Raw genomic sequence first — 25,995 nt, 5'->3', positions numbered from 1 at the left:
ATTCTTTACCATTGGTTCAAATGGGGAAAAATCGAAAATCGATCCTTCGCTCGGGACGATAGAGGCTCCCGCTCCCTCTCGACTAGGATGAATGAGTGTAAAATCTAAATTACAGTATTGCCGGAGACAAGTCATAAATTTAAATGGACTTTTTTATCTACAACTTTATTAGAGGTACAAAATTTACACACATTAACACTGAGAGAAGTGGAAATACAGAAACGACGGGAAAACAATGGGTTTTCACCGGAGATCTAACAAATAATGGACATATTTATATTATTCTTTTCGGATTAGGAACAAAATATCAGTTACAAAGCTACGTCTTAAACGACCCAGAAAATTGCGTCATTCATTCAAAAGACGGAGTCTAAAAATTGGCAGTAAAGCCAATTTTTAGACCACCATCATGCAAGTATGTTGAACTATATTTCAGGATCTTTGAGGGATTTTTCGCACTCTGCATTACGGAACTATCTTAAATGGACTTTTTCAGTTTCAGAACTACACATTTTTGCTCATCAGTAGAAACATCTGTGTGCGAAGGACAAAATTTGATAAAAAAATATTCACAAATTTTCTTAAAAATTCATATTTCATCAAAGGAGATACGGCAACTTCTAGAGGCTCAAACGCCACTCTTCCTTCGCGCGGCAGGACATTTGGACTAAATTTTGCAATTCGAAACTAAAATTCCGGGCTCAGTTTAGAAACAACTATTTATGAGCCATAGGTTCCTCTGTGCACATCGGTGTTATCATAGGTGAGCCAAACGCTGTAATTCCTGATTACAAAATGCATTCCAAGTATTAGACATTGCCTTATCAATTACGATAGAGAAATCTCATCCGAATTCCAAAAATAGTTTATTAAAAATAATACGAATTTCGGATTTTCTGTTATATTCCGGAGTTTCAGAGGTAGGATTAATTATAAAGTTGATAAAATAACGGGAGATTTCACAACGCTCATAAAGAAGTAGGTATTCGAAAATTCAATTGGAAATATCTGCAATATATTCTCTTCGAAAATATGATGAAGAGAAAATAACGTCAGTAAGAAGCAAAAATAGGAACAAGCTTTCATACTCAATAGGTCTTGGGCCTCTAGCCAAGACAGGAATTAGAGCAATGAGCGACGTGTTTCCTCTATAAAATTTACGATGAAATCGGAGTCGCACGACAGCCGGGAAGAGTGGAGAAGAACTCCATAACAAATGTAGGTGCTTACGATAAACAATGCTAGAATGGCAAAAATACGAAGGACGTCATCTGTATGGTCTCAACTTATAGTTTGATCATCAAAATTATGGTTTTTTATCCAGAAAGCGATCGAATATTTACCACCGGAGAGCCTTTTTCAGAAAACTAAGCAGAGCGATGCCGGCAACTAAAAGATCCACGATCGGTGTGTGTCGTATGCGTCCATTTAAAGGACTTTTCCTGGACAAGACGGAAGAGCACTGAGTGAAAATGTATGGTTTATAGCAGTCAGGAACAAGAGACCCTCCAATAGTATCTTGGCCATGTTGGAAAATATTATATTCGGGTCCTACTTACACGGTTGATGTTCAAGAACGTGTTGGCAGTTCCGTTTTGCAAACAAGCAGAAAATGGCGGAAGTTTGGGAAACTTGTTTGGCTCATGACGTCACCCGAAGCTCATCATCCCCCATATAGGCAGGTCAAAAGCCGATATTTGGGTGACGACCTTTGCTCCCTTATCATTGTTCATGTGGTTTTGTTCAATCCCCGAAAGTAAAAGCTTCTTCTTGTCGCCAGGAGGTCAGTGAAGGGTCTCTTGTCTCTGACCGCAGTATGCTCCGTCGAATGCGTCTTTTGCCGAAAAGGAGATGAGCAGGGAGTGCAAGTCTAGGGTTCTACCCCAGTATACATTCGCATATGTCTCTTTAAAGTAACATTCTTGGAGAAGAGAGCCGAACAATGCGTTCGCATGTGTATCTTAAAATTGCCTTCTGTACTGAATTGGGAGGAGCAATGACTGCAACTGAATAGTTACTCATCAGTATGCGTTCGCATGTGTACCTTCAAATTCTCTTTCCTAGGGAAGGAGGAGGAGCAATGACTGCAACTGAATGGTTTCTCACCAGTGTGTTTCCGCATGTGTTTCTTCAAATTGCCTTCTATACTGAATTGGGAGGAGCAATGACTGCAACTATATGGTTTCTCACCAGTATGCGTTCGCATGTGTACCTTCAAATTATCTTTCCTAGGGAAGGAGGAGGAGCAATGACTGCAACTGAATGGTTTCTCACCAGTGTGCTTCCGCATGTGTTTCTTCAAATTGCCTTCTATACTGAATTGGGAGGAGCAATGACTGCAACTATATGGTTTCTCTCCAGTATGCGTCCGGATGTGAATTATCAAATTATTTTTCTGAGAAAAGCATGCCGTGCAATAACTGCAACTATATGGTTTCTCTCCAGTGTGCGTACGAACATGTTCTATTAAAGACTGTTTGCGAGCGAAGCATGCAGTGCAATGACTGCAACTGAATGGTTTCTCACCAGTATGCGTCCGCATGTGTGTTGTCAAATGACTTTTCTTAACAAATGAGGCCGAGCAATGACTGCAACTGAATGGTTTCTCTCCAGTATGCGTCCGGATATGTGTTGTCAAAACACTTTTCTGAGCAAATGAGGCCGTGCAATGGTTGCAACTGAATGGTTTCTCACCAGTATGCGTTCGAACATGTGCCCTTAAATATTTTTTGCGAGCAAAGCATGCTGTGCAATGACTGCAACTATATGGTTTTTCACCAGTATGCGTGCGAATATGTGCCGTCAATGACTGTTTTTGAGCGAAGAATGACGTGCAATGACTGCAACTGAATGGTTTCTCGCCAGTGTTCGTTCGCATGTGTATCTTGAAATTGCCTTCTGTACTGAATTGGGAGGAGCAATGACTGCAACTGAATGGTTTCTCACCAGTGTGCTTCCGGATGTGTTTCTTCAAATTGCCTTCTATACTGAATTGGGAGGAGCAATGACTGCAACTGAATGGTTTCTCTCCAGTATGCGTCCGGATATGTGTTGTCAAATCACTTTTCTGAGCAAATGAGGCCGTGCAATGGTTGCAACTGAATGGTTTCTCACCAGTATGCGTTCGAACATGTTTCGTTAAAGGATTTTTGCGAGCAAAGCATGCTGTGCAATGACTGCAACTATATGGTTTTTCACCAGTATGCGTGCGAATATGTGCCGTCAAAGACTGTTTTTGAGCGAAGAATGCCGTGCAATGACTGCAACTGAATGGTTTCTCACCAGTATGCGTACGAACATGTTCCGTTAAAGAATGTTTGCGGGCAAAGCATGCTGTGCAATGACTGCAACTATATGGTTTCTCACCAGTATGCGTGCGAATATGTGCCGTCAAAGACTGTTTGTGAGCGAAGCATGCAGTGCAATGACTGCAAGTGAATGGTTTCTCACCAGTATGCGCTCGCATGTGTCTCGCTAAATTGCCTTTTCTACTGAATTGGGAGGAGCAATGACTGCAACTGAATGGTTCCTCGCCAGGGTGCGTTTGCATGTGTGTGGTTAAAGCGCTTTTGGAAGAAAAAAGGCTCGTACACTCGCCGCATGTGAATGGTTTCTCACCAGCGTGCGTTCGAATATGTTCGACCAACTCGGATTCTGATGCGTTTGTCTGGGTAGAGGGTTCCCGCTTAAATTCGATATTCGTTTGTGAAAGGTCAAGCCAATTTTCATTACATTGGTCGGGAAGTGGAGAGCTCATGATCTCCCTCTTCACTCGCGCTGTAACGGTGACAAAATCACGAATATCATTCTCCAAATCGTGTTCTGCTCCTCCTCGTCCCAACCTGAGTTCTGACTCATCCGTCTGGGGAGTGAGTTCACTCTTAATGTCAATACTTGTGTGTAGCTGCTTAGTCCAACTTGCATCAACTGTTTCATCCTCGCATTCGATTTTGGGGGGAAGAGCGGAGGGAGAATAGAACATGGACGAGACCGAGGTCTCTTGGTTCTCTTCTACTGATGCAAGTCGGGTATTGTTGGAATCTTCAAGGCGACTTTCTACAGATTGGGAAGATGGGTTGCCAGACATACCGCTAGACTCCGGGCTGGTGCACTCTTCAGGTGCAGCCTGCATTGAAGGGCTCGTGCAAGAAATCCTCGACACGTCTCCCTGGGGATCCTCTTTTACAGTTTGGTGGAATCACTGGATTGTAGTATTCAGGTGTGCTGAGTGCTGAGTGCTCTTTCCGTTAGATTTTTGGCGTCCGCATTCTCCATTCAAAATCCTGAACAAAATAAATATAAAGTTTTGTAAGCAACGCTTTGGACGACCGATTACGATACGAGGTATTCGATAGAGGGATTGAAAGACGGAGAGATATTTTTTGCGATAAATCGATTGATCTGCCATTTAAACCTATGGACGAGGATCTATGTACACTGTACAGAGTGTCGTAACGAAAACCTTAATAATAGATTCTTTAACATAGCTTCAGATGGGAAAATTTCGATAATCGATCATTCACGCCACGCCACTGGATACGAATACCCGCGGGATCGAAGTATGCGATGTTTCGAATAACATAGGTAGTTAAGACAGAAAACATCATAATCCGAGAAGACAAGAACCCCGAAATTCAGCGGCGTGCGGCGTCCATTGCGATATTTATAATTTCATCTTTAATGCCACCGATCCACGATTTTGCTGGATGTCACCGCCGTCTTCTTTTCGGAGGGACCCAATCTAGACCCTTCTTAGGCAATCTGTCATCCGCCATTCGTTGAGCATGGCCACACCGGACAAGCTGTTCGCTTATAATATCATGCCCGATGTTCTGCTCGGCGCTCATGATCTGCATAGAGTACATAGAGTCGTAATGTGAATGGGAGAGTTGGCGCCTTGTTCTGCTCCACGAGTTCCGAGCCCGGTGTGCGCCGAGTTCGGGTCACTTTTTCGATACATATTCGATCCAAAATGGCGGTATGGAATACGTGGTGATTCCAATCTTCTTTGTTTACAGCGGATGGCCGGGTACCCGTGTATCGCAAACAATCGATTATGTATCGAAAAAGTGGCCCGGCGTCACACAGGAGTCTCGGAATTCGGGACCTGGAAAATGCTTAAAGTGGCGCCAGCTCACCCGCTTACATTTCGACTCTATGTACTCTATGATGATCTCACGCACTCTTTCGTTCCTTGCGTGATCCCTCCTCGAGATGAGGACGTACACGCAACAGCAATACGTATGCATCTGAATGATATGAGCTGCATTTTATAATTTCTTCAATGTTGGAGTCGGTAATCTACCATCAGATGGTGCTTTTCAAAATCTATCGTAAATTTCTGCAATTTCATGAAAAATTGCCACCCTGCATGAGAAATGAATGAATTAACGCAAATTTTCCCGACAAAAAGCACACGTCCCGCTAATCTTAAAACAATTCGATCGGATGAGCCATCGATATGCGACGACTTCAAACTCTAATCCAGGACCTCTGAGGCATGTATCGGACTAATCCTGCTTTCTGGACCTATCCTCTTATACCAATCCCACGGATATGATTCTTATTTCTGTGATTATCGAGAGTAGCGGTAGCTATCCCCATTTGAGGAGAATGGCGTCCCCTTAATCTGACCATTGATTCGGTGGTTTGAACTCGACTGCAGCCCAAACGACTGCACGGATTCAAACGAAAATTTACGATCGAACAGCAGCCGAGATAGATTCAAGGCCACGTTCGTCAGTTCATTAGGGTATGGAACCTAAGGCGCGTCTTTCCACGGCGTCTGGGCGCCGCGCCGGCGAAAAACGCTGTTTCCAAGTCGAGGGTGAGAAGACGCTCACATTTTGGAGCACGGCACCTAAGGAGCGGAATTCTTGGGTTTATCCCTCCGCGTCCGTTGTCAATTTTCGGAATTTTCATTGATCGGACCAGTATGCTCTGAGTTGCGAAATTGATCAGACGGGCTTTTTTCAGGAGGTTATGGATTCGATCGACAAAAATCGACCGAAAAATGTAAACGGAAATCGATCGACCCCGATTTGATCGACAAATTATTAAAGAGCGGTGTCGATTCGATCGACATATATCGATCGGGGGGAAAAAAACGTGAAACGATCGACAGTTAATTTTTAAAAAACCTGTATCATAGTTCCATCGAGATGAATCGATCGAAAAACTAAAACGTGAACCGATCGACGTGATTCGATCGATTCACGGCCTTTGTCGATCATTTCAAGGGTTTGTCGATCGACTCATGGCTTTTGTCGATACATCAACGGGTTTTTCAATCGACTCACGGGTTTTTCAATGATCAGGTTTCAATCGACTCACGGGTTTGTCGATCGACTCACAGCTTTGTCAATCGACTCACGGGTTTGTCGAACGATTCAGGCCTTTTGTCGATCGATTCACGGGTTAGTCGATCGAACCCAAAACTAAACGCATTCGAAAATCGGTAGGAAAAGCAGCGGACAGAGCGGACTTTGTCGGAGACGCCGATCTGTTGGTGACAAATCGGAGCATCCACCATAGGCATTTTTCGCAGCGTCTCTTCGCCGCTAAGGTGTCGTCTCACGCAAAAGCATCAAGCAGATTCATCGGCGTCTAACCGCGGCGTCCAGACGCCGCGGAAACACGTGTCTATTCGGTTCTGTACCTTCATCAGACTTTTGAACTTAAAAAATAAGACTGAAAATTAGAGTTTCCGATCAAAGGTGCCCAGTGCCCATGGTTCATGACAGGCGCGCTCAGAGACTATAAAAGCCCAAAGAACAGATTTTCTTTCAGGTGAGCCTCCTTCCTTAGCAACATTAATGATGTTAATTCTTTCTTTCTGGACCAATTGAGGATTAGATTGCCACGAGCAAAAGTGGGCGATAAAATATGCAAAGTAACTGGAGATAAGACAGTTAACAGGCTGACATGCCTTAGTTGGTAGAGCAATTCACAATTTACGCGAGTTCGGTTCCGACTCCAACTCAAGAATACAAATATTTCGACTTCGGTGTGTTGCACAGTATCGCACCCAATTGAAGGCGTTTTATGTTGGTCCGACCACAACCTACGGAAAGTGGAGTCTTGATGTTTTGTCATAGAGTGCTGCTTAGCTACATTAGTTGAATGCAAAATGATGAGCACTTTTCACTCATACAAGTGTCAGGAGGAGCTGATAACTTTTCGGGTTGAAATAAAGTATTCCGCTTTATTTTAGACGCATGATAAAAGTCTGACTATTTTATACCGAGAAATCCCTTTCCCATGTTAAATATAGTTCCCGTCAAAAAGTTCCATCTGATATCGAGTTTCGAAAAAATCGATTGAACCCACTCGTTAATGAGGGCGCTCAACGGAGCTCACAATGTCAGCGCAGAAACCTATGCGAACCCGTCCTACCGCACAGTGGATCGAGTCAATAGGAGAGGGCGAACAAAATTTGGATACTTTAAACGCTTATATCTCCGTTTATACAAAATTAAAAGTACGGTTAGTGGTTCAATTGGTTTTCTCGTGAAATATTCTTCACCAGAAACCCCTTAAAGACTGTAAATTTAAGACAAAAATTGCAAACTGATTCGGCAGACGAACTCATACGATAGTATGTTGGAGTTTTTTGCCAACGTGCGTTAAAAATTCAGCATAAAGCTGAAAATCTCAATACAGAGGGAAAAAGCTCGTTCGAGCACAAATTTTCCGATTGAGCGAAATTGAGCGATTGTATTGAGATTTTCAGCTTTATTCTGAATTTTTAACGCACGTTGGCAAAAAACTCCAACATACAAAAATTATCTGGTAAATTTCATATTTTTTCATGGTTTCAGTAATTTTATTGCGAAGGATGAAGTTGCACAACAATAGCACCATTGCAATGCTTCTGGTTCCTTTTTGCAAAATGCAATCCAATTGAGGCCACGAGCAAGAGGGGGGATAAAATATGCGAGGTAACTTGGGATACGGCAGTTAACAGGTTGACATGCCTTAGTTGGTGGAGCAATTCACAGTTTACGCGAGTTCGGTTCCACCTCCAACTCAAGAATACAAATATTTCGACTTCGGTGTGTTGCACAGTATCGCACACAAATTGAAGGCGTTTTATGTTGGTCCAACCTCGACCTGCGGAGACGAGGAGTCTTGATGTGTTGACTTTGAGTGCTGCCTATGGCTCATGAGTACTTTTCACTCATATTGGTGTTAGGAGGAGGTGATGACTTTCCGGGTTGAAATGAAGTATGAAGCTAAGGAAAAGGATCGATGGACTCGACAGAGTTTTCGCAACGAACACCTTGATAATCGATTCATTACCACAGCTTTAAATGGGGGAAGAATCGATAATCGATCATTAGCGCCACGCCACTGGTTCTATGGGCTTCTTCGTGAAATATTCTTCAAAACACACCCCTTTCAGTTTAAAATGTGGCGAAATAAACAAATATTTGTGGTTTTAGTAGAGTTACCTGTTAGTTTAGTTTTAGGCAAAGGATAGCACTTACAGCTGTCTTGCCTACAACTAGTCTTACGTGAACATGAAAAATACCTTTTGAACATAGTTGAAAATGAAATTCGTCGGTTTTTAATCATCCAAACGATTTGAGAGTGCCCTTCGGGTGATCGATGGAAATTCGACAAAGATCGAAGGCTCAATGAACTTTCCTGCACAGACGCTCTGAGCGCATATCTCAACTATTTGCTACGCTCACAGAATTGGTTTTCACACATTGGTTTTTTCGTAAAACTTTCTTCTACTGGCACCCCTGAAAGTTTAAATTGTGACGAAATAAACATCGAAATTTGCGGTTTTAGTCGGAAAGAGCGACGCCAAAAACGACCGTTTTTTGGCACAATTTGGGCCAGAAGGGATTTTTCTGAAACCGGGCCAAAACGATACCTTATGATACCCTAAAACTCTGGTAAAAATTTTAGCTTGAGTATACGCACCGTTTTTGAGAAATGGGGGGGGGGGGGCAAAGTTGCCAAATCGCCATCATTCTGGACAGCATTTTTACAGCAAAAAGACGGGAAAAATGGACGAAAAAGTTACACTATTGATGGGTTTGGGCTGTAAATGTTCTTATTGAGCCCCCGTGCATGTAACTGTGTTCAGTTTCAAAAATTTTGGACGTACAGTGGTCCAAAATGGGGAGAAATCGTGGACAGATAAGGATTCTTTGTCAAACTTTTTAAAAATGGAAGTAAAATTGTTGGTCTCCTGCAGAGATCATGTGGAACAATGTTCTTATCGGTCTTCAATGCATTCAATTGAGTTCAGTTTATCAAATTGTCATCGCACAATGGTCCAAAATGGGAAATCAGTGGACAAATTAAGATCTTCTGCCTAACTTTTTAAAAATGATGTACGACTATTGGTCCCCTGCAGAGATCATGTGGAACAATGTTCTTATCAATGCATTCAATTGGGTTCAGTTTATTAAATTTTCATCGCACAATGGTTCAAAATGGGAAATTAGTGGACAAATTAAGATCTTCTGTTCAAATCTAACCTAACCTAACCTAACCTTTCCTAAATCCTTAGAAAGGATTTATTGTAAAGTATTATTCTAACTACAATTATTCTCTGACAACTAACTAGGACAAAAACCACCCAGTTAGCCGGATTTTAAGGATCCAAAAGCTAAGTTCCTCCTGAATTACCGTTTTCAGACCTCGTTTGTCGGTGCCGGACACGGGAGCTGTCAGCAATAGATTTCGGGTGCAGATTGCAAAACGACGGTGGTGGCGCAACTGCGGATTGCACAGGAGTTAGGGCGCTCCGCGAGAATATATGAACAATACCTATACAGGGTGATCCAAAAGTCCCTTCCACCCCCTCTAACTTTTTACCTAATTGAGGTAAAGATTTGAAACTTGGGGGATATTCCTAGGTCAAAGGATAGAGTCCCTTTATACCCAGAGTTAAGACAACTCGATTATCAGCTGACTGGCAGCCGGCCTTGGCTGGCCATGGAGGCCGAAACGAGTGCACCCAAACGAACGATATTGAGGGATAAGGATCAGGAATCCTGCGATGTCTGTCAAACAAAAACAACAACATCAACAAATTGATCAATTAAAAAGAAAATGAGATTGGTTTGTGAATAATTTATTAATCTATTTTCATTTTGGACCGATGGAAATAACAATTTACCCTTGAAAAACCACAATTAGGTAATATTTTCATTATTCTTGTTCACATTCGAGGTACCGCCATCTTGGTGCACTCGTTTCGGCCTCCATGAGCGAGAACCAATCAGAATTGGATTTTTTTTTAGGCCACTTTCAGCCCAACCAAAAGAGAGTTGTCTTAACTCCAGGTATAAAGGGACTCTAGTCAAAGGGAGCTACTTTTTGGCCCCCCTAAAATTTTCACGGAGGCCCCCCTAAAATTTGTCAATTGAGTGCAATTAGTATTTTAATCCCGGTTAAATACTCGACTTTATCTAATTTATCTTCTCGCGCAAACTAGTCGCAGGACTGTATGAGCCCCGTCCCGTGGAGACGGTAACTGGGAAAAATCCCAGAAGTTTCATTCCTGCGATTCGAACTTGGGACAAATCCTTTGAAAACGTCCCGTGGAGACAAGGCCTTACCTTTCTCCTCTTGTATTTTAATCCCCCTAAGTTGAGAAAATGACAATTCTATATCTACCAGCAATCCCCCCCCCCCCCCCCCCGATCACGTCATCGGGACACCCATCAAGGACGCCATAGACTCATCCGTTGATGACGTCATGGAGGCACCTGTCGATGACGTCGATGGAAACGAGTCTCGTTGATGACGTCATGGAGTCATCCTTGGATGACGTCTTGATAATGGCATTTTGAGGTCACATCCCAGGGTACCAGTTGATGGTGACGTTACAACACAAACCATAATTCATGTATATACATTTATTGCTAATTAGTTTTTGATGGGTCAATATTTTCTAAATTTCTAATTTTTAATAAATTTTCCGCTTCATATATAAAACCTACTTTAGCATGTACAGCATCAACTTGTTTTGAATCCCCCGCCACCTCTTTTTAAAAGTCAGAGAGTTTTTAGAATCTTGTCCATCTGTATTACAGGTCGTCAATTTTTACAGCCCACAAGCTGTTCGTTAGTTCCTCAGATGTCCGATTCAATTCAGAGATTCAATTCTTCAATCCCGCGGCCAAAGTTTGTTTACATCATACGAGCACCCTAACTCCTGTGCAATCCGCAGTCGCGCCACCCGTCGTTTCGCAATCTGCAGTGCACCCGAAATCTATTGCTGACAGCTCCCGTGTCCGGCACCGCTCATCTGTTCAGTTCAAAACAGTGAACATGGATAGCTTTTATTGGCTACTAACTTATTTTGAATTTACACCTTCCGAATCTAGTGAAAAACCTCATAGTTTCATGTTATTTTTCAAAAATTTCAACAGAAGATCTTAATTTGTCCACTAATTTCCCATTTTGGACCATTGTGCGATGAAAATTTAATAAACTGAACCCAATTGAATGCATTGAAGATCGATAAGAACATTGTTCCACATGATCTCTGCAGGAGACCAACAATTTTACTTCCATTTTTAAAAAGTTTGACAAAGAATCCTTATCTGTCCAAGATTTCTCCCCATTTTGGACCACTGTACGTCCAAAATTTTTGAAACTGAACACAGTTACATGCACGGGGGCTCAATAAGAACATTTACAGCCCAAACCCATCAATAGTGTAACTTTTTCGTCCATTTTTCCCGTCTTTTTGCTGTAAAAATGCTGTCCAGAATGATGGCGATTTGGCAACTTTGCCCCCCCCCCCCCCCATTTCTCAAAAACGGTGCGTATACTCAAGCTAAAATTTTTACCAGAGTTTTAAGGTATCATAAGGTATTGTTTGGGCCCGGTTTCAGAAAAATCCCTTCTGGCCCAAATTGTGCCATTCTTGGCGTCGCTCTTTCATGTGCGACCTCTTTTATTGACTCAATCCACTGTGCGGCTCTCTTCGCTATCACGACATCGTAGACGACACGGTGTATGAATTTCCAAGGAAAGAATTCACTCTAGGTTGGGAGAGTGCAGTATCGAGTCGTCTTGAAGTTATGAAAAAGGCTGCAGGACGTTTCCGCACACTTTTTTTGGAAATTGCTAAAATAAATGAATATTTGGCAACATTGTATACTTGCCTCACTGCCGTCCGATAAATTAACCAGATTTACTTTGCCTGGAGCCTTTGTATGTGCGAAATGAATTGAGATTATCGTATTTTTGGAAGCTATCTGAGAAGTGTGGATCTCGGATAAAGGCGATAACGATGATGGGGAACCAGAAGAAGATTTTGATGTCGGCGATTCCGATGAAGAATGATTTTTTTAGGGAGATTTCTTTAGACTTACCTAAGCTGTTACGGGGCCCTTTGAACCCTGAGTAATACTTGCTTCTTTGGGTGGGCAGGGAGGAGCTTTAATAAGGAAAGGGGGGTAATCAGTCCCAAAATTTTACTTTTTTCCTAAATAGCAGAGTTGATTACTATGAAACTATTTGTCGACCAAACCCATATATTTGGTAGAGCCCCTCTAGTCCTTCACACGCTTTACCTACGGAGGGAAAGCGAATGCGGTGTTGTGAAGTAGTAATTTTGTTTGTTTCGCAAAAGTGTGCGGAAACGTCCACCTCCCATGCAAAAAATAGTCATTTTGCACAGGACTTCGAAACCATCCGGGCTATGCGTTTTATCTTCTTAGCAATCTCATCATCCTGGAGACTGAAATTTGAAATTTATACAGACAAAGAGACATTTAAACAGGCAAAAAAGAAAAACCGAAAATAAAATAATTAGTGCTGTTGATTTTTTCTTCGATTTTCTGAAGATATCGATTTTTTGCACGGAATAGTCGATTAAATTAAATCGATTTTCAGCACGCGATTTGGCAGCTAATCGCCTTTGTACTCACAAATTGAAAGTTTTCGATTTTTTAAAGGAAAAAATATCACTCCTGAGTAATGAAGGAGGCAACAAGCCTTAATTATTCTTCAAAACTGGGAGCAGTCATCAAAGTTGCCCAATTTAAGAGGCAATGAAACTAGACGCTCAGTAAGGCGAGCATTGAATGAAAACGAACGGCACAATACTCATTCTAAAAATCGATTTTTTATTCGGAGCCATTTTCTTGAAAACTGATTTTTTGGCCTTGATTTTTCTGCAAATAATCGATTTTTTTTAACACAATCGACGCTTTCGATTTGATCGATTAAGGAAAAATCAACAATAATACTAAAAGCAATCCTTTTGGCGGAAGCTGGTGGTTACGATGGAAAGAAGAGACACTACGAGTAAAAAGGTACTAACGGCAACCAGTAGTGGCGTGGCGTACTTTGCGATATATCCATTGATCTGCCATTTTAACCTATGGAGAAAGCTCGACAAACAGGGTGTTCGCAAAGATAACTTCAAAAATCGATTCTTTACCATAGCTTCAAATGGGGAAAAATCGAAAATCGATCCTTCGCTCAGGACGATAGAGGCTCCCGCTCCCTCTCGACTAGGATGAATGAATGTAAAATCTAAATTGCTGTATTGCCGGGGACAAGTCATAAATTTAAATGGACTTTTTTATCTACAACTTTATTAGAGATACAAAATTGACACACATTCGCACAGAAACATGTGGAAATACAGAAACGACGAGAAAATAATAGGTTTTCACCAGAGATCTAGCGAATAATGGGCATATTCATATCATTCTTTTCGCATTAGAAACAAAATATCAGTTACAAAGCTACGTCTTAAACGACCCAGAAAATTGCGTCATTTATTCGAGAGACAGAGTCTAAAAATTTGCAGAAAAAAGATCCAGAAAATTTTGACAATTTTTGACGAAACTGACCCTCACTTTATCTATAAGATTTAGGCCCTTTGGGCCCAAATCTTATAGATGAAGTAAAGTCTATGTAGCCCATTTTTAGGCCCTTCGGGAATTGGATCGCATTTAGCAAAAAGGAACCAGCGCGATTAAGGTGTTTTCGAAGCCGAGCAACTTTTCTTTTTCTTTCAAAAACACTTAATACATATTCAGTATTAAAACTTACGCAATTAATTTCCTCTAAAATAAGCAATATTTTGGTGAGAAGCCAACACTATTTGATTTTCTGGGAGATTTCTTAGATAAATATGAAGCAGCAACATTTCTAAAACACTGTAAGCGCGCTGGTTCCTTTTCGCTACATGCAATCCAATTCAACCCCTTTGGCTGGGCAGTAAATAGGATTGGAAGCTTCTGGTGATTTCTAAGGGAGTTCTCTCAAATGAGTCAGTCGCGCTGGTCACAGAATCGTGTTTTCACGCTTGATTTTTGCAGATAGCTGAAAATAATAATATCTGCCCAAACAGCAACTTTCTACGTTTAAGATTAACCGAGATATCGCCGATTGGAAAGCCGAGTTTCTGGCGCCATCCACCTCGGTAGTGACACCCTTGGTTTCTTCCACCTTGCTTTCATCCAAGTTTCATGTTGAGTATGACCAGTGCAAATTTGTGTCTCCCTGACTGATGAAAGCAAGACGGGGGAAACCAAGGGTGTCACTACCGCGGTGGATGACGTCAAAAACCCGGATTTTCGAGGGCCGACACCTCGGTTAATATTGAAGGTAGAAAGTTGCTGTTTTGACAGATCGTAATATTTTTAGCTAATCTGCAAGAATGAAGCATCAAAGCACAATGATGTGACCACTGCAACTGACCAATGGGGCTATTTAAATCAAAATGAATTATGGTAGCTCTCAAATAAGCCCTGAAATTCACAAGAATATATGCATGGTAGGGCTCATTTAAAAATCCATAATTCATCAAAGGAGATAAGGCAACTTCTAGAGGTTCAAACGCCATTCTTCCTTCGCGCGGGACCACATTTGGACTAATTTTTGCAATTCGGAGCTAAAATTCCGGGCTCAGTTTAGAAACAACTACTTATGAACCATTGGTTCCTCTATGCACATCGGTGTTATCATAGATGAGCCAAACGCTGTAATTCCTGATTACAAAATGCATTCCAAATATTAGATATTGCCTTATCAATTACGATAGAGAAATCTCATCCGAATTCCAAAAATAGTTTAACAAAAATAATATGAATTTCGGATTTTCTGTTATATTCCGGAGTTTCAGAGGTAGGATTAATTATAAAGTTGATAAAATAACGGGAGATTTCACAGCGCTCATAAAGATGTAGGTGTTCGAAAAATCAATTGGAAATATCTGCAATATATTCTCTTCGAAAATATGATGAAGAGAAAATAACGTCGGAAAGAGGCAAAAATAGGAACAAGCTTTCATACTCAATAGGTCTTGGGCCTCTAGCCAAGACAGGAATTAGAGCAATGAGCGACGTGTTTCCTCTATAAAATTTACGATGAACTCGGAGTCGCACGACAGCCGGGGAGTGTGGAGAAGAACTCCATAACAAATGTAGGTGCTTACGATAAACAATGCTAGAATGGCAAAAATACGAAGGACGTCATCTGTATGGTCTCAACTTATAGTTTGATCATCAAAATTATGGTTTTTTATCCAGAAAGCGATCGAATATTTACCACTGGAGAGCCTTTTTCAGAAAACTAAGCAGAGCGATGCCGGCAACTAAAAGATCCACGATCGGTTTGTGTCGTATGCGTCCATTTAAAGGACTTTTCCTGGACAAGACGGAAGAGCACTGAGTGAAAATGTATGGTTTATAGCAGTCAGGAACAAGAGACCCTCCAATAGTATCTTGGCCATGTTGGAAAATTTTATATTCGGGTCCTACTTACACGGTTGATGTTCAAGAACGTGTTGGCAGTTCCGTTTTGCAAACAAGCAGAAAATGGCGGAAGTTTGGGAAACTTGTTTGGCTCATGACGTCACCCGAAGCTCATCATCCCCCATATAGGCAGGTCAAAAGCCGATATTTGAGGGATGACTGTTGCTTCCTTATCATTGTTCATGTGGTATTGTTCAATCCCCGAAAGTAAAAGCTTCCTCTTGTCGCCAAGAAGTCAGTGAAGGGTCTCTTGTCTCTGACCGCAGTATGCTCCGTCGAATGCGTCTTTTGCCGAAAAGGGGATGAGCAGGGATTGCAAGTCTAGGGTTCTACCCCAGTATGCATTCGCATATGTCTCTTTAAAGTCACATTCTTGGAGAAGAAAGCCGAACGATGACTTCAACTGAACGGTCTCTCATCTGTGTGCGTGCGAACATGTTCCGTTAAAGACTGTTTGTGAGCGAAGCATGCCGTGCAAAGACTGCAACTGAATGCTTACTCACGAGTATGCGTACGAATATGTGCCAATAAAGACTGCTTGTTAGCAAAGCATGTCGTACAATGACTGCAACTGAATGGTTTCTCGCCGGTGTGCATTCGCAAGTGTACAATTAAATTTGTTTTACTACGGAACGAGGAGGAGCAATGACTGCAACTATATGGTTTCTCTCCAGTATGCGTCCGGATGTGAATTAGCAAATTACTTTTCTGAGAAAAGCATGCCGTGCATTGACTGCAACTGAATGGTTTCTCACCAGTATGCGTGTGAAGATGTACCGATAAAGAATATTTGTGAGCAAAAGATGCGGAGCAATGACTGCAACTGAATGGTTTTTCACCAGTATGAATGCGAGCATGTGCCCTTAAATATTTTTTGTGAGCAAAGCATTTCCCGCAATGACTGCAACTGAATGGTTTCTCACCTTTATGCGTGCGAATATGTGCCGTTAAAGAATGTTTGCTAGTAAAGCATGCCGTACAATGACTGCAACTGAATGGTTTCTCACCATTATGCGTGCGAATATGTGCCGTTAAAGAATGTTTGCTAGTAAAGCATGCCGTACAATGACTGCAACTGAATGGTTTCTCGCCAGTGTGCGTTCGCAAGTGTACCTTCAAATGCTCTTTCCTACGGAACGAGGAGGGGCAATGACTGCAACTGAATGGTTTCTCACCATTATGCGTGCGAATATGTGCCGTTAAAGAATGTTTGTGAGTAAAGCATGCCGTACAATGACTGCAACTGAATGGTTTCTCACCATTATGCGTGCGAATATGTACCGTTAAAGAATATTTGCGAGTAAAGCATGCCGTACAATGACTGCAACTGAACGGTTTCTCGCCAGTGTGCGTTCGCATGTGTACCTTCAAATCCTCTTTCCTAAGGAACGAGGAGGGGCAATGACTGCAACTGAATGGTTTCTCACCATTATGCGTGCGAATATGTGCCGTTAAAGCATGTTTGTGAGTAAAGCATGCCGTACAATGACTGCAACTGAATGGTTTCTCACCATTATGCGTGCGAATATGTGCCGTTAAAGAATATTTGCGAGTAAAGCATGCCGTACAATGACTGCAACTGAACGGTTTCTCGCCAGTGTGCGTTCGCATGTGTACCTTCAAATCCTCTTTCCTACGGAACGAGGAGGGGCAATGACTGCAACTGAATGGTTTCTCACCATTATGCGTGCGAATATGTGCCGTTAACGAATGTTTGTGGGCATAGCATGCTGTGCAATGACTGCAACTATATGGTTTCTCACCAGTATGCGTGCGAATGTGTGCCGTCAAAGACTGTTTTTGAGCGAAGAATGCCGTGCAATGCCTGCAACTGAATGGTTTCTCACCAGTATGCGTTCGCATGTGTCTCGCCAAATTGCCTTTTGTACTGAATTGGGAGGAGCAATGACTGCACCTGAATGGTTCCTCGCCAGTGTGCGTTTGCATGTGTGTAGTTAAAGCGCTTTTAGAAGAAAAAAGGCTCGAACACTCGCCGCATGTGAATGATATCTCACCAGCTTGCGTTCTAATATGTTCGACTGACTTTGATTCCGATTCGATTGTTTGGGAAGGGGGTTCCCTCTTAATTTCGATATTCGTGAGAGATAGGTCAAGCCCATTTTCATTACATTGGTCGGGAAGTGGAGAGCTCATGATCTCCCTCTTCACTCGCGCTGTTATGGGGACAAAATCACGAATATCATTCTCCAAATCGTGTTCTGCTCCTCCTCGTCCCAACCTGAGTTCTGACTCATCCGTTTGAGGAGTGGGTTCACTCTTAATGTCAATACTTGTGTGTAGCTGGTTAGTCCAACTTGCATCAACTTTTTCATCCTCGCATTCGATTTTGGGGGGAAGAGCGGAGGGAGAATCGAAGATGGATGAGACCGAGGTCGCTTGGTTCTCTTCTACTAATGCAATGCGGGTATTGTTGGAATCTTCAAGGCGACTTTCTACGGATTGGGAAGATGGGTTGCCAGACATACTGCTAGACTCCGTGCTGGTGCACGCTTCAGGTACAGCCTGCATTGAAGGGCTCGTGCAATCAATCCTCGACAAGTCTCCCTGGGGATCCTCTTTTACAGTTTGGTGGAATCACTGGATTGTAGTCTTCAGAAGTGCTGAGTGCTGAGTGCTCTTTCCGTTAGATTTTTGGCGTCGGCATTCTCCATTCAAAATCCTGAACAAAATAAATATAAAGTTTGTAAGCAACGCTTTGGACAACCGATTACGATAGGAGGTATTCGATAGAGGGATTGAAAGACGGAGAGATATTTTTTGCGATAAATCGATTGATCTGCCATTTAAACCTATGGACGAGGATCTATGTACACTGTACAGGGTGTTCGCAACGAAAACCTTAATCATAGATTCTTTAACATAGCTTCAGATGGGAAAATTTCGATAATCGATAATTCACGCCACGCCACTGGATACGAATACCCGCGGGATCGAAGTATGCGATGTTTCGAATCACATAGGTAGTTGAGACAGGAAACATCATAATCCGAGAAGACAAGAACCCCGAAATTCAGCGGCGTGGCGTCCTTTGCGATATTTATAATTTCATCTTTAATGCCACCGATCCACGATTTTGCTGGATGTCCCTTACGTCTTCTTTTCGGAGGGACCCAATCTAGACCCTTCTTAGGAAATCTGTCATCCGCCTTTCGTTGAGCATGGCCACACCGGACAAGCTGTTCGGTTATAATATCATGCCCGATGTTCTGCTCGGCGCTCATGATCTGCATAGAGTACATAGAGTCGTAATGTGAATGGGAGAGTTGGCGCCATGTTCTGCTCGACGAGTTCCGAGCCCGGTGTGCGCCGAGTTCGGGTCACTTTTTCGATACATATTCGATCCAAAATGACGGTATGGAATACGTGGTGATTCCTATCTTCTTTGTTTACATCGGATGCCCGGGTACCCGTGTATCGCAAACAATCGATTATGTATCGAAAAAGTGGCCCGGCGTCACACAGGAGTCTCGGAATTCGGGACCTGGAAAATGCTTAAAGTGGCGCCAGCTCACCCATTTGCATTACGACTTTATGTACTCTATGATGATCTCACGGACTCTTTCGTTTCTTGCGTGATCCCTCCTCGAGATGAAGACGTACACGCAACAGCAATACGTATGCATCTAAATGATATGAGCTGCATTTTACAGGGTGAGCGAAAAGTCCCCGACCCCCCCTCTAACTTTTGAACGAATTGAACTAGGGAAATGAAACTTTGGGAATGTTCCTATCTCAAAGGGGACCATCTTTTGAGGGGGTCAAAATTTTGGTCTCCCCCTCAGAGGGGGACAGGGGCCCACCAACTTTTTTTTTTCAAATAGCAACCCCTATCTTGTGATACCTCATTCGAAAGAGCATAAAAAACTAAGAATTTTGGCGCAAACCGCAGATCAATATCTCAATTTTTGACCGAGTTATGATAGGTCAAAGGTCAAATTTGACCTATTTTCAAAAAATCATAACTCCGGTTCAAATTATCGTAAAGAAAAAAATAAAACGGGAAAATTTACCAAATTGTGTTCGCTTTTACGTAAAATTGCAGAAATCACTTCGATTTAATTTTAAGGGGGGGCTCGGACCCCCAAATACGTCAATTCAAAGGTCATTCAATTTTCCCGCGAAATAAGCCAATTTCCTCTGGATTTGCCTCCACATTATCTCAGTAAGGTCAAAATCAGTTCAACATTACGTTGGCAAGTCCCCAAATTTCGGGAAAAGTTAAAAAAACGAAATTTAAGGTGATTAAATTTGACCGTTAAAATGTTAAAACGTTAAAAGTTAGCGGTGACATTAGCGCTGCCTGGCAGAGTGTTCACGCCGTGATTATGGGTCCAGCCAGCGCTGTTGTCGTTGATGTCACCGCCGCGCCGCCGGCCGGCACCGCGTCGCCGCGGTCGCAATCTTCCCCGCGACCCACGCTTCCCCTCTCCGCTGCTCCACTCCTGTTCTCACTGGCACGCTCCCCCGCGAGCCGCGACCCGCGCGCCCTACCTCGCGACGCCGCGCCGCTGTCCGCTAGATCGCGTTGACGCATCTAGCTTTATCAGACGTTCCGCCGTTCTTTCCCGTCGTCTCATTTACACGGTATCCTTTATGATTCCATGCACCACCTAAAGGTTAATCACTTAGTGCTTGTAGATGTTTCTAGATCTTCGTTGTCGTCCTGAAGTTCTGAAGAGTTTAATGGGAAAAGCTTCCCACTTTTATTTCAATCTTCGTCAGTCTTCGGGTATATAAACTGATAATAATATACTTTGTCAAAGAAGCGCCCTCCAACGCTTTGGCGTTGGAACTGCTTGTTAATAACTAGTCCGCTTAAATGAGCCACCATCATGCAATTATGTTGAACTATATTTCAGGATCTTTGAGGCATTTTTCGCACTCTGCATTACGGAACTATCTTAAATGGACTAAATTTCCAGTTTCAGAACTACACATTTTGGCTCATCAGTAGAAACACCTGTGTGCGAAGGACAAAATTTGATAAAAAATATTCACAAATTTTCTTAAAAATTCATATTTCATCAAAGGAGATAAGGCAACTTCTAGAGGCTCATACGCCATTCTTCCTTCGCGCGGCAGCAAATTTGGACTAAATTTTGCAATTCAAAACTAAAATTCCGGGCTCAGTTTAGAAACAACTATTTATGAACCATTGGTTCCTCTATCAAATCGGTGTTATCATAGGTGAGCCAAACGCTGTAATTCCTGATTACAAAATGCATTCCAAATATTAGACATTGCCTTATCAATTACGATAGAGAAATCTCATCCTAATTCCAAAACTAGTTTAACAAGAATAATACGCATTTCGGATGGAAGGACGTTCATTAAACCAAAAGATGAAGACACAAAGATCCTTGCGAATTATCGTTCCATCACTTGTTTGCCCACCATCTACAGGGTGTCCCAAAAGTCCGTACCCCCCCCCCCCCCCCCTCGTAACTTTTTAACGGTTAGAGATAGAAAAACGAAACTTTGGGAATGTTTCTATCTTAATGGGGACCATCTTCTAGGGGGTCAAAATTTTTGTCCCCCCACCCAAAATTTTTTTCAAATAGTAATCCCTATCTTAAGATACCTCACTCGAAAGAGCATGAAAAACTAAGAATTTTGGCGCAAACCGCAGATCAATTTTTTAATTTTTGACCGAGTTATGATAGTTCAAAGTCCAAATTTGACCTATTTTCAAAAAATCATAACTCCGGTTCAAATTATCGTAAAGAAAAAAATAAAACGGGAAAATTTACCAAATTGTAAGCTTGTTTCAGTAAAACCGCAGAAATTACTTCAAACTAATTTGAAGGGGGGTTTCGGACCCCCAAATACGTCCTTTTAAAGGTCACACGATTTTCCCGCGAAATGGGTCAATTTTCCCTTACTTTGCGTCAACATTATCTTGGTAAGTTCAATATTAGTTCAACGTTGCGTTATCAAGTCCCCAAATTTCGGGCAAAGTTCAAAAAGCGAAATTTAAGGTGATTCAATTCAACCATTAAAATTTCGTTTTTTTAAAAACTTTGCACGAAATTTGAGGACTTGAAAACGTTGCAATCAACAACGTTACCAAACAATCTTTTTTAATTTTTAACAACTTTTTATGATTTTAACACCTCTTTTTAAAATGTTTATGAACCATCAAATTTTAGCAATTTTAAAAGGCTCTAGCTTTGAAAGACTTGACTACGGTACGTCTTTCAATGAGTTTATATCCACAAATGATTTATTTTTGTGAGAAAAGTGCATAATAAAAATAATATTTATTTCTACATAAAGCCATAAGGCTATGATACAGTGTCAATGGAACTATTAATGGTTTCTATACATATAGATCATACATATATGTATATACATAAAGATTACAAAAACTTAAACTGGTTAACTACAGAATTCCTTAAAGGAATAAAAAGATCTTTTCTGGAGACACTTTTTCAATTTTCTTAGAAAAAACTGTGCCTCCCTCTCTTTAAAAAGCTCCTCGCAGTTCGCATGTGTATCTTGAAATTTTGTTTACCACTGAAAGAGGAGGAGCAATGACTGCAACTGAACGGTTTCTAACCAGTATGCGTGCAAACATGTTCCGTTAAAGACTGTTTCTGAACAAAGCATGCCGTACAATGACTGCAACTGAATGGTTTCTCGCCAGTGTGGCGGAAGTTGGGAAACTTGTTTGGCTCATGACGTCACCCGAAGCTCATCATCCACCATGCAGGCAGGTCACGGGCCGAAATTAGGATGAAGACTGTTGCTCCCTTATCATTGTCCATGTGGAATTGTTGAATCTTCGAAAGTTAAAGCTTCCACTTGTCGCCATGAGGTTAGTAGAGGGTCACTTGTCTCCGATCGCAGTGTGCTCCGTCAAATTCCTTTTCAGCCGAAAAGAGGATGAGCAGTGCCTGCAAGCCTACGGTTTATCGCCAGTATGCATTCGCAAATGTCTCTAAAAAGTGACATTCTCGGAGAAGGAAGCCGAACAATGACTGCAACTGAATGGTTTCTCTCGAGTATGCGTGCGAATATATGCCGTCAAAGACTGTTTTTGAGCGAAGCATGCCGTGCAATGACTGCAACTAAAGGTTTCTCACCAGCAAGGCGGATAAAGAATGGTGGTCGCATTTCGTACCCTCTGGACGTCACACGGTATCGGGTACATCGGGTACATGGGCTGGCCGAGGCCGGGGGGGCCGACTCAACCTCGGATTGCACGGCATAACCCGTACCCCTTGACGTCACAACGCATCAAGATGGCAGCCAAAATCGAAATGCGACCACCATTCTTTATCCGCCTTGTCTCACCAGTATGCGTGCGAACATGTTTTGTTAAAGACCGTTTCTGAGCAAAGCATGCCGAGCAATGACTGCAACTGAATGGTTTCTCACCAGTATGCGTGCGAACATGTACTGTTAAATGCTGTTTGTGAGCGAAGCTTGCAGTGCAATGACTGCAACTGAATGGTTTCTCACCAGTATGCGTCCGCATGTGTACTGTTAAATGCTGTTTGTGAGCGAAGCTTGCAGTGCAATGACTGCAACTGAATGGTTTCTCACCAGTATGCGTCCGCATGTGTACCTTCAAATTATCTTTCCTACGGAACGAGGAGGGGCAATGACTGCAAATGAATGGTTTCTCGCCGGTGTGCGTTCGCATGTGTACATTCAAATTTGGTTTACTACGGAACGAGGAGGAGCAATGACTGCAACTATATGGTTTCTCTCCAGTATGCGTGCGAATGTGTGCCTTCAAATACTGTTTTTGAGCGAAGAATGCCGTGCAATGACTGCAACTGAATGGTTTCTCACCAGTATGCGTGCGAACATGTTCCGTCAAATACTTTACCTGAGAAAAGCTTGCCGTGCAATGACTGCAACTGAATGGTTTCTCACCAGTATGCGTTCGAACATGGTTCGTTAAAGAATGCCTGTAAGCAAAGGATGCGGAGCAATGACTGCAACTGAATGGTTTCTCTCCAGTATGCGTCCGCATGTGTGTTTTCAAATTACTTTTCTTATTAAATGAGGCCGAGCAATGACTGCAACTGAATGGTTTCTCACCAGTGTGCGTGCGAACATGGTCCGTTAAAGCCCGTTTCTGAGCAAAGCATGCCGTGCAATGACTGCAACTGAATGGTTTCTCACCAATATGCGTTCGCATGTGTCTCGCCAAATTGCCTTTTATACTGAATTGGGAGGAGCAATGACTGCACCTGAATGGTTCCTCGCCAGTGTGCGTTTGCATGTGTGTAGTTAAAGCGCTTTTAGAAGAAAAAAGGCTCGAACACTCGCCGCATGTGAATGATATCTCACCAGCTTGCGTTCTAATATGTTCGACTGACTTTGATTCCGATTCGATTGCTTGGGTAGAGGGTTCCCTCTTAATTTCGATATTCGTGAGAGATAGGTCAAGCCCATTTTCATTACATTGGTCGGGAAGTGGAGAGCTCATGATCTCCCTCTTCACTCGCGCTGTTATGGGGACAAAATCACGAATATCATTCTCCAAATCGTGTTCTGCTCCTCCTTGTCCCAACCTGAGTTCTGACTCATCCGTCTGGGGAGTGGGTTCACTCTTAATGTCAATACTTGTGTGTAGCTGGTTAGTCCAACTTGCATCAACTTTTTCATCCTCGCATTCGATTTTGGGGGGAAGAGCGGAGGGAGAATCGAAGATGGACGAGACCGAGGTTTCTTGGGTCTCTTCTATTGATGCAAGTCGGGTATAGTTGGAATCTTCAAGGCGACTTTCTACAGATTGGGAAGATGGGTTGCCAGACATACCGCTATACTCCGAGCTGGTGCACGCTACAGGTACAGCCTGCATTGAACAGCTCATGGAATCAACCTGGACACGTCTCCCTGAGGATCCTCTTCTATTGTTCGGTGGAACTACTGGATTGTAGTCTTCAGGTATGCTGAGTGCTCTTTCCGTTAGATTTTGAACTTCGGCATTCTCCATTCAAAATCCTGAACAGAATAAATTTCAAGATTTGTAACAAGGTGGAAAAATCATGCCGGGTCCACACAATTTCGCGGGAAATAAAAGCCAAGAAGTTCCAAAAATTGTTATTAGAGTCAAAAATAAATCTTTTTAACACTAATGAGTACCAGTTCAAACTGAGGGGGCGGGGGGGGGGGGGGGTTGTTCAGCTGAGGTAGTTTGCATTGGAATATTAAGTTGGAGTCACGGCGAGAGATCTATACCGCTTCCGGTCTTTTTAGACCTCATCAGCAAATCACACTCATCGGTGAACCCAACTTAACATGCCGCAAAATCCAAGACGGCATGAAAGTGCTGTCATGAGAATGACCCGAGGCATGACACAAAACTGTGATCCTCGTGCCATCTACTGTCGCGTCGCTGCTGAACAACTCTCAAAACATAAGGAAAACCTGTTAAGGAAAAATATTTCTTATTTTTGGGTCAAATTATTGGAGGCATATTTTAAAATCTAAAACAAGCGGGAAAGTTCTAATACTGTCGTATTAGAAAAGCGCTTAGGTGTTAGTAAATGTATTTAATGAAGAAAGGACGTATAAACTCCGTCGACTTGGCTGGGAAATGGAGATAAAACATCAGCTGATAGCAAACAAAGGTTACCAAGGAAACCGTAAACGCGTATTTTTGTTTCCCGAAAATGAGCTCACCGTTGAGCTCATCAGGCGCGTTTTTTTTAGGCTTCATTTGAGTTCAACGATCAATTTCGATAAGAATTACTCTACCGCTAAGAAATTTTCTTATAGACAAACGATCGAAACTACCTACGCATTACGTTAAAAGCATAAAATACAGTTTTCACAGCTTTATTTATTTTAAAAATGGACCCCCCCAAAAAGCCTACACATCGATGAGCTGGTGCGCCATTTAAACGCATTAGCACTAGTATACTAGTACTCAGAGTCAAGTCGAAATCAAAAAGCGCTGCCTATCGGCTGAGCGCTTAAAAGGTTAGAAAAACCATGAAACCCAAAATCGTTCCCTAAAATTGCTTAAGAGCATTGTCTCATTCATTTACTAGGAATGTGTTTTTTACAGATCAAAGTGAAATATTTCTTTAAAATAAATAAATAAATAAATAAAACTTGTTTTTCGTATGCTATGAGGGCGTACCGCGTAGGTACTGACGTTGCGTAAAATTGACGACATCTATGACGATATATAAATGTCACGGTCGCTACTTTATGACGACGGACGGTGCAACTAGAGAACACCAGAGAACACGTGTTCCGA

The 25,995-nt window shown here is 42.2% G+C and overlaps 2 protein-coding genes across 5 annotated transcripts in view; both read right to left on the bottom strand.

Annotated features, from left to right (window-relative positions):
* The window catches only part of LOC109044082 (uncharacterized), a 70,019-nt gene that overhangs the window by 36,286 nt on the left and 7,738 nt on the right, over nt 1-25,995 (bottom strand). Inside the window, exons 1-2 of one of the 4 annotated variants that reach the window (XM_072304574.1) lie at nt 24,546-24,681; nt 13,561-18,429 (exon numbers count right to left, since the gene is read on the bottom strand). The exons of 1 other annotated variant lie outside the window; for it this stretch is intronic. In XM_072304574.1, the coding sequence (XP_072160675.1) occupies nt 16,245-18,278 (2,034 nt within the window). In that variant the 5' untranslated portion in view covers nt 18,279-18,429; nt 24,546-24,681 and the 3' untranslated portion in view covers nt 13,561-16,244. Of the gene's footprint in view, nt 1-13,560; nt 18,430-20,052; nt 24,732-25,995 lie in introns of those variants that run through there. 2 more of the 4 variants (XM_072304573.1, XM_072304575.1) reach the window with 2 other exon arrangements.
* The window catches only part of LOC109044084 (uncharacterized), a 67,848-nt gene continuing 43,256 nt past the window's right edge, over nt 1,404-25,995 (bottom strand). The window contains exon 2 of the mRNA XM_072304577.1: nt 1,404-4,283. Within this exon, the coding sequence (XP_072160678.1) occupies nt 2,015-4,132 (2,118 nt within the window). The 5' untranslated portion in view covers nt 4,133-4,283 and the 3' untranslated portion in view covers nt 1,404-2,014. The remainder of the gene's footprint in view (nt 4,284-25,995) is intronic.

This window comes from Bemisia tabaci, chromosome 9 (genome assembly GCF_918797505.1).
Source record: "Bemisia tabaci chromosome 9, PGI_BMITA_v3".
In the NCBI taxonomy this organism is placed as follows: Eukaryota; Metazoa; Arthropoda; class Insecta; order Hemiptera; family Aleyrodidae; genus Bemisia; species Bemisia tabaci.
The sequence above is the reverse complement of the archived record's forward strand: the minus strand, read 5'-3'. Positions and strand labels throughout refer to the sequence as shown.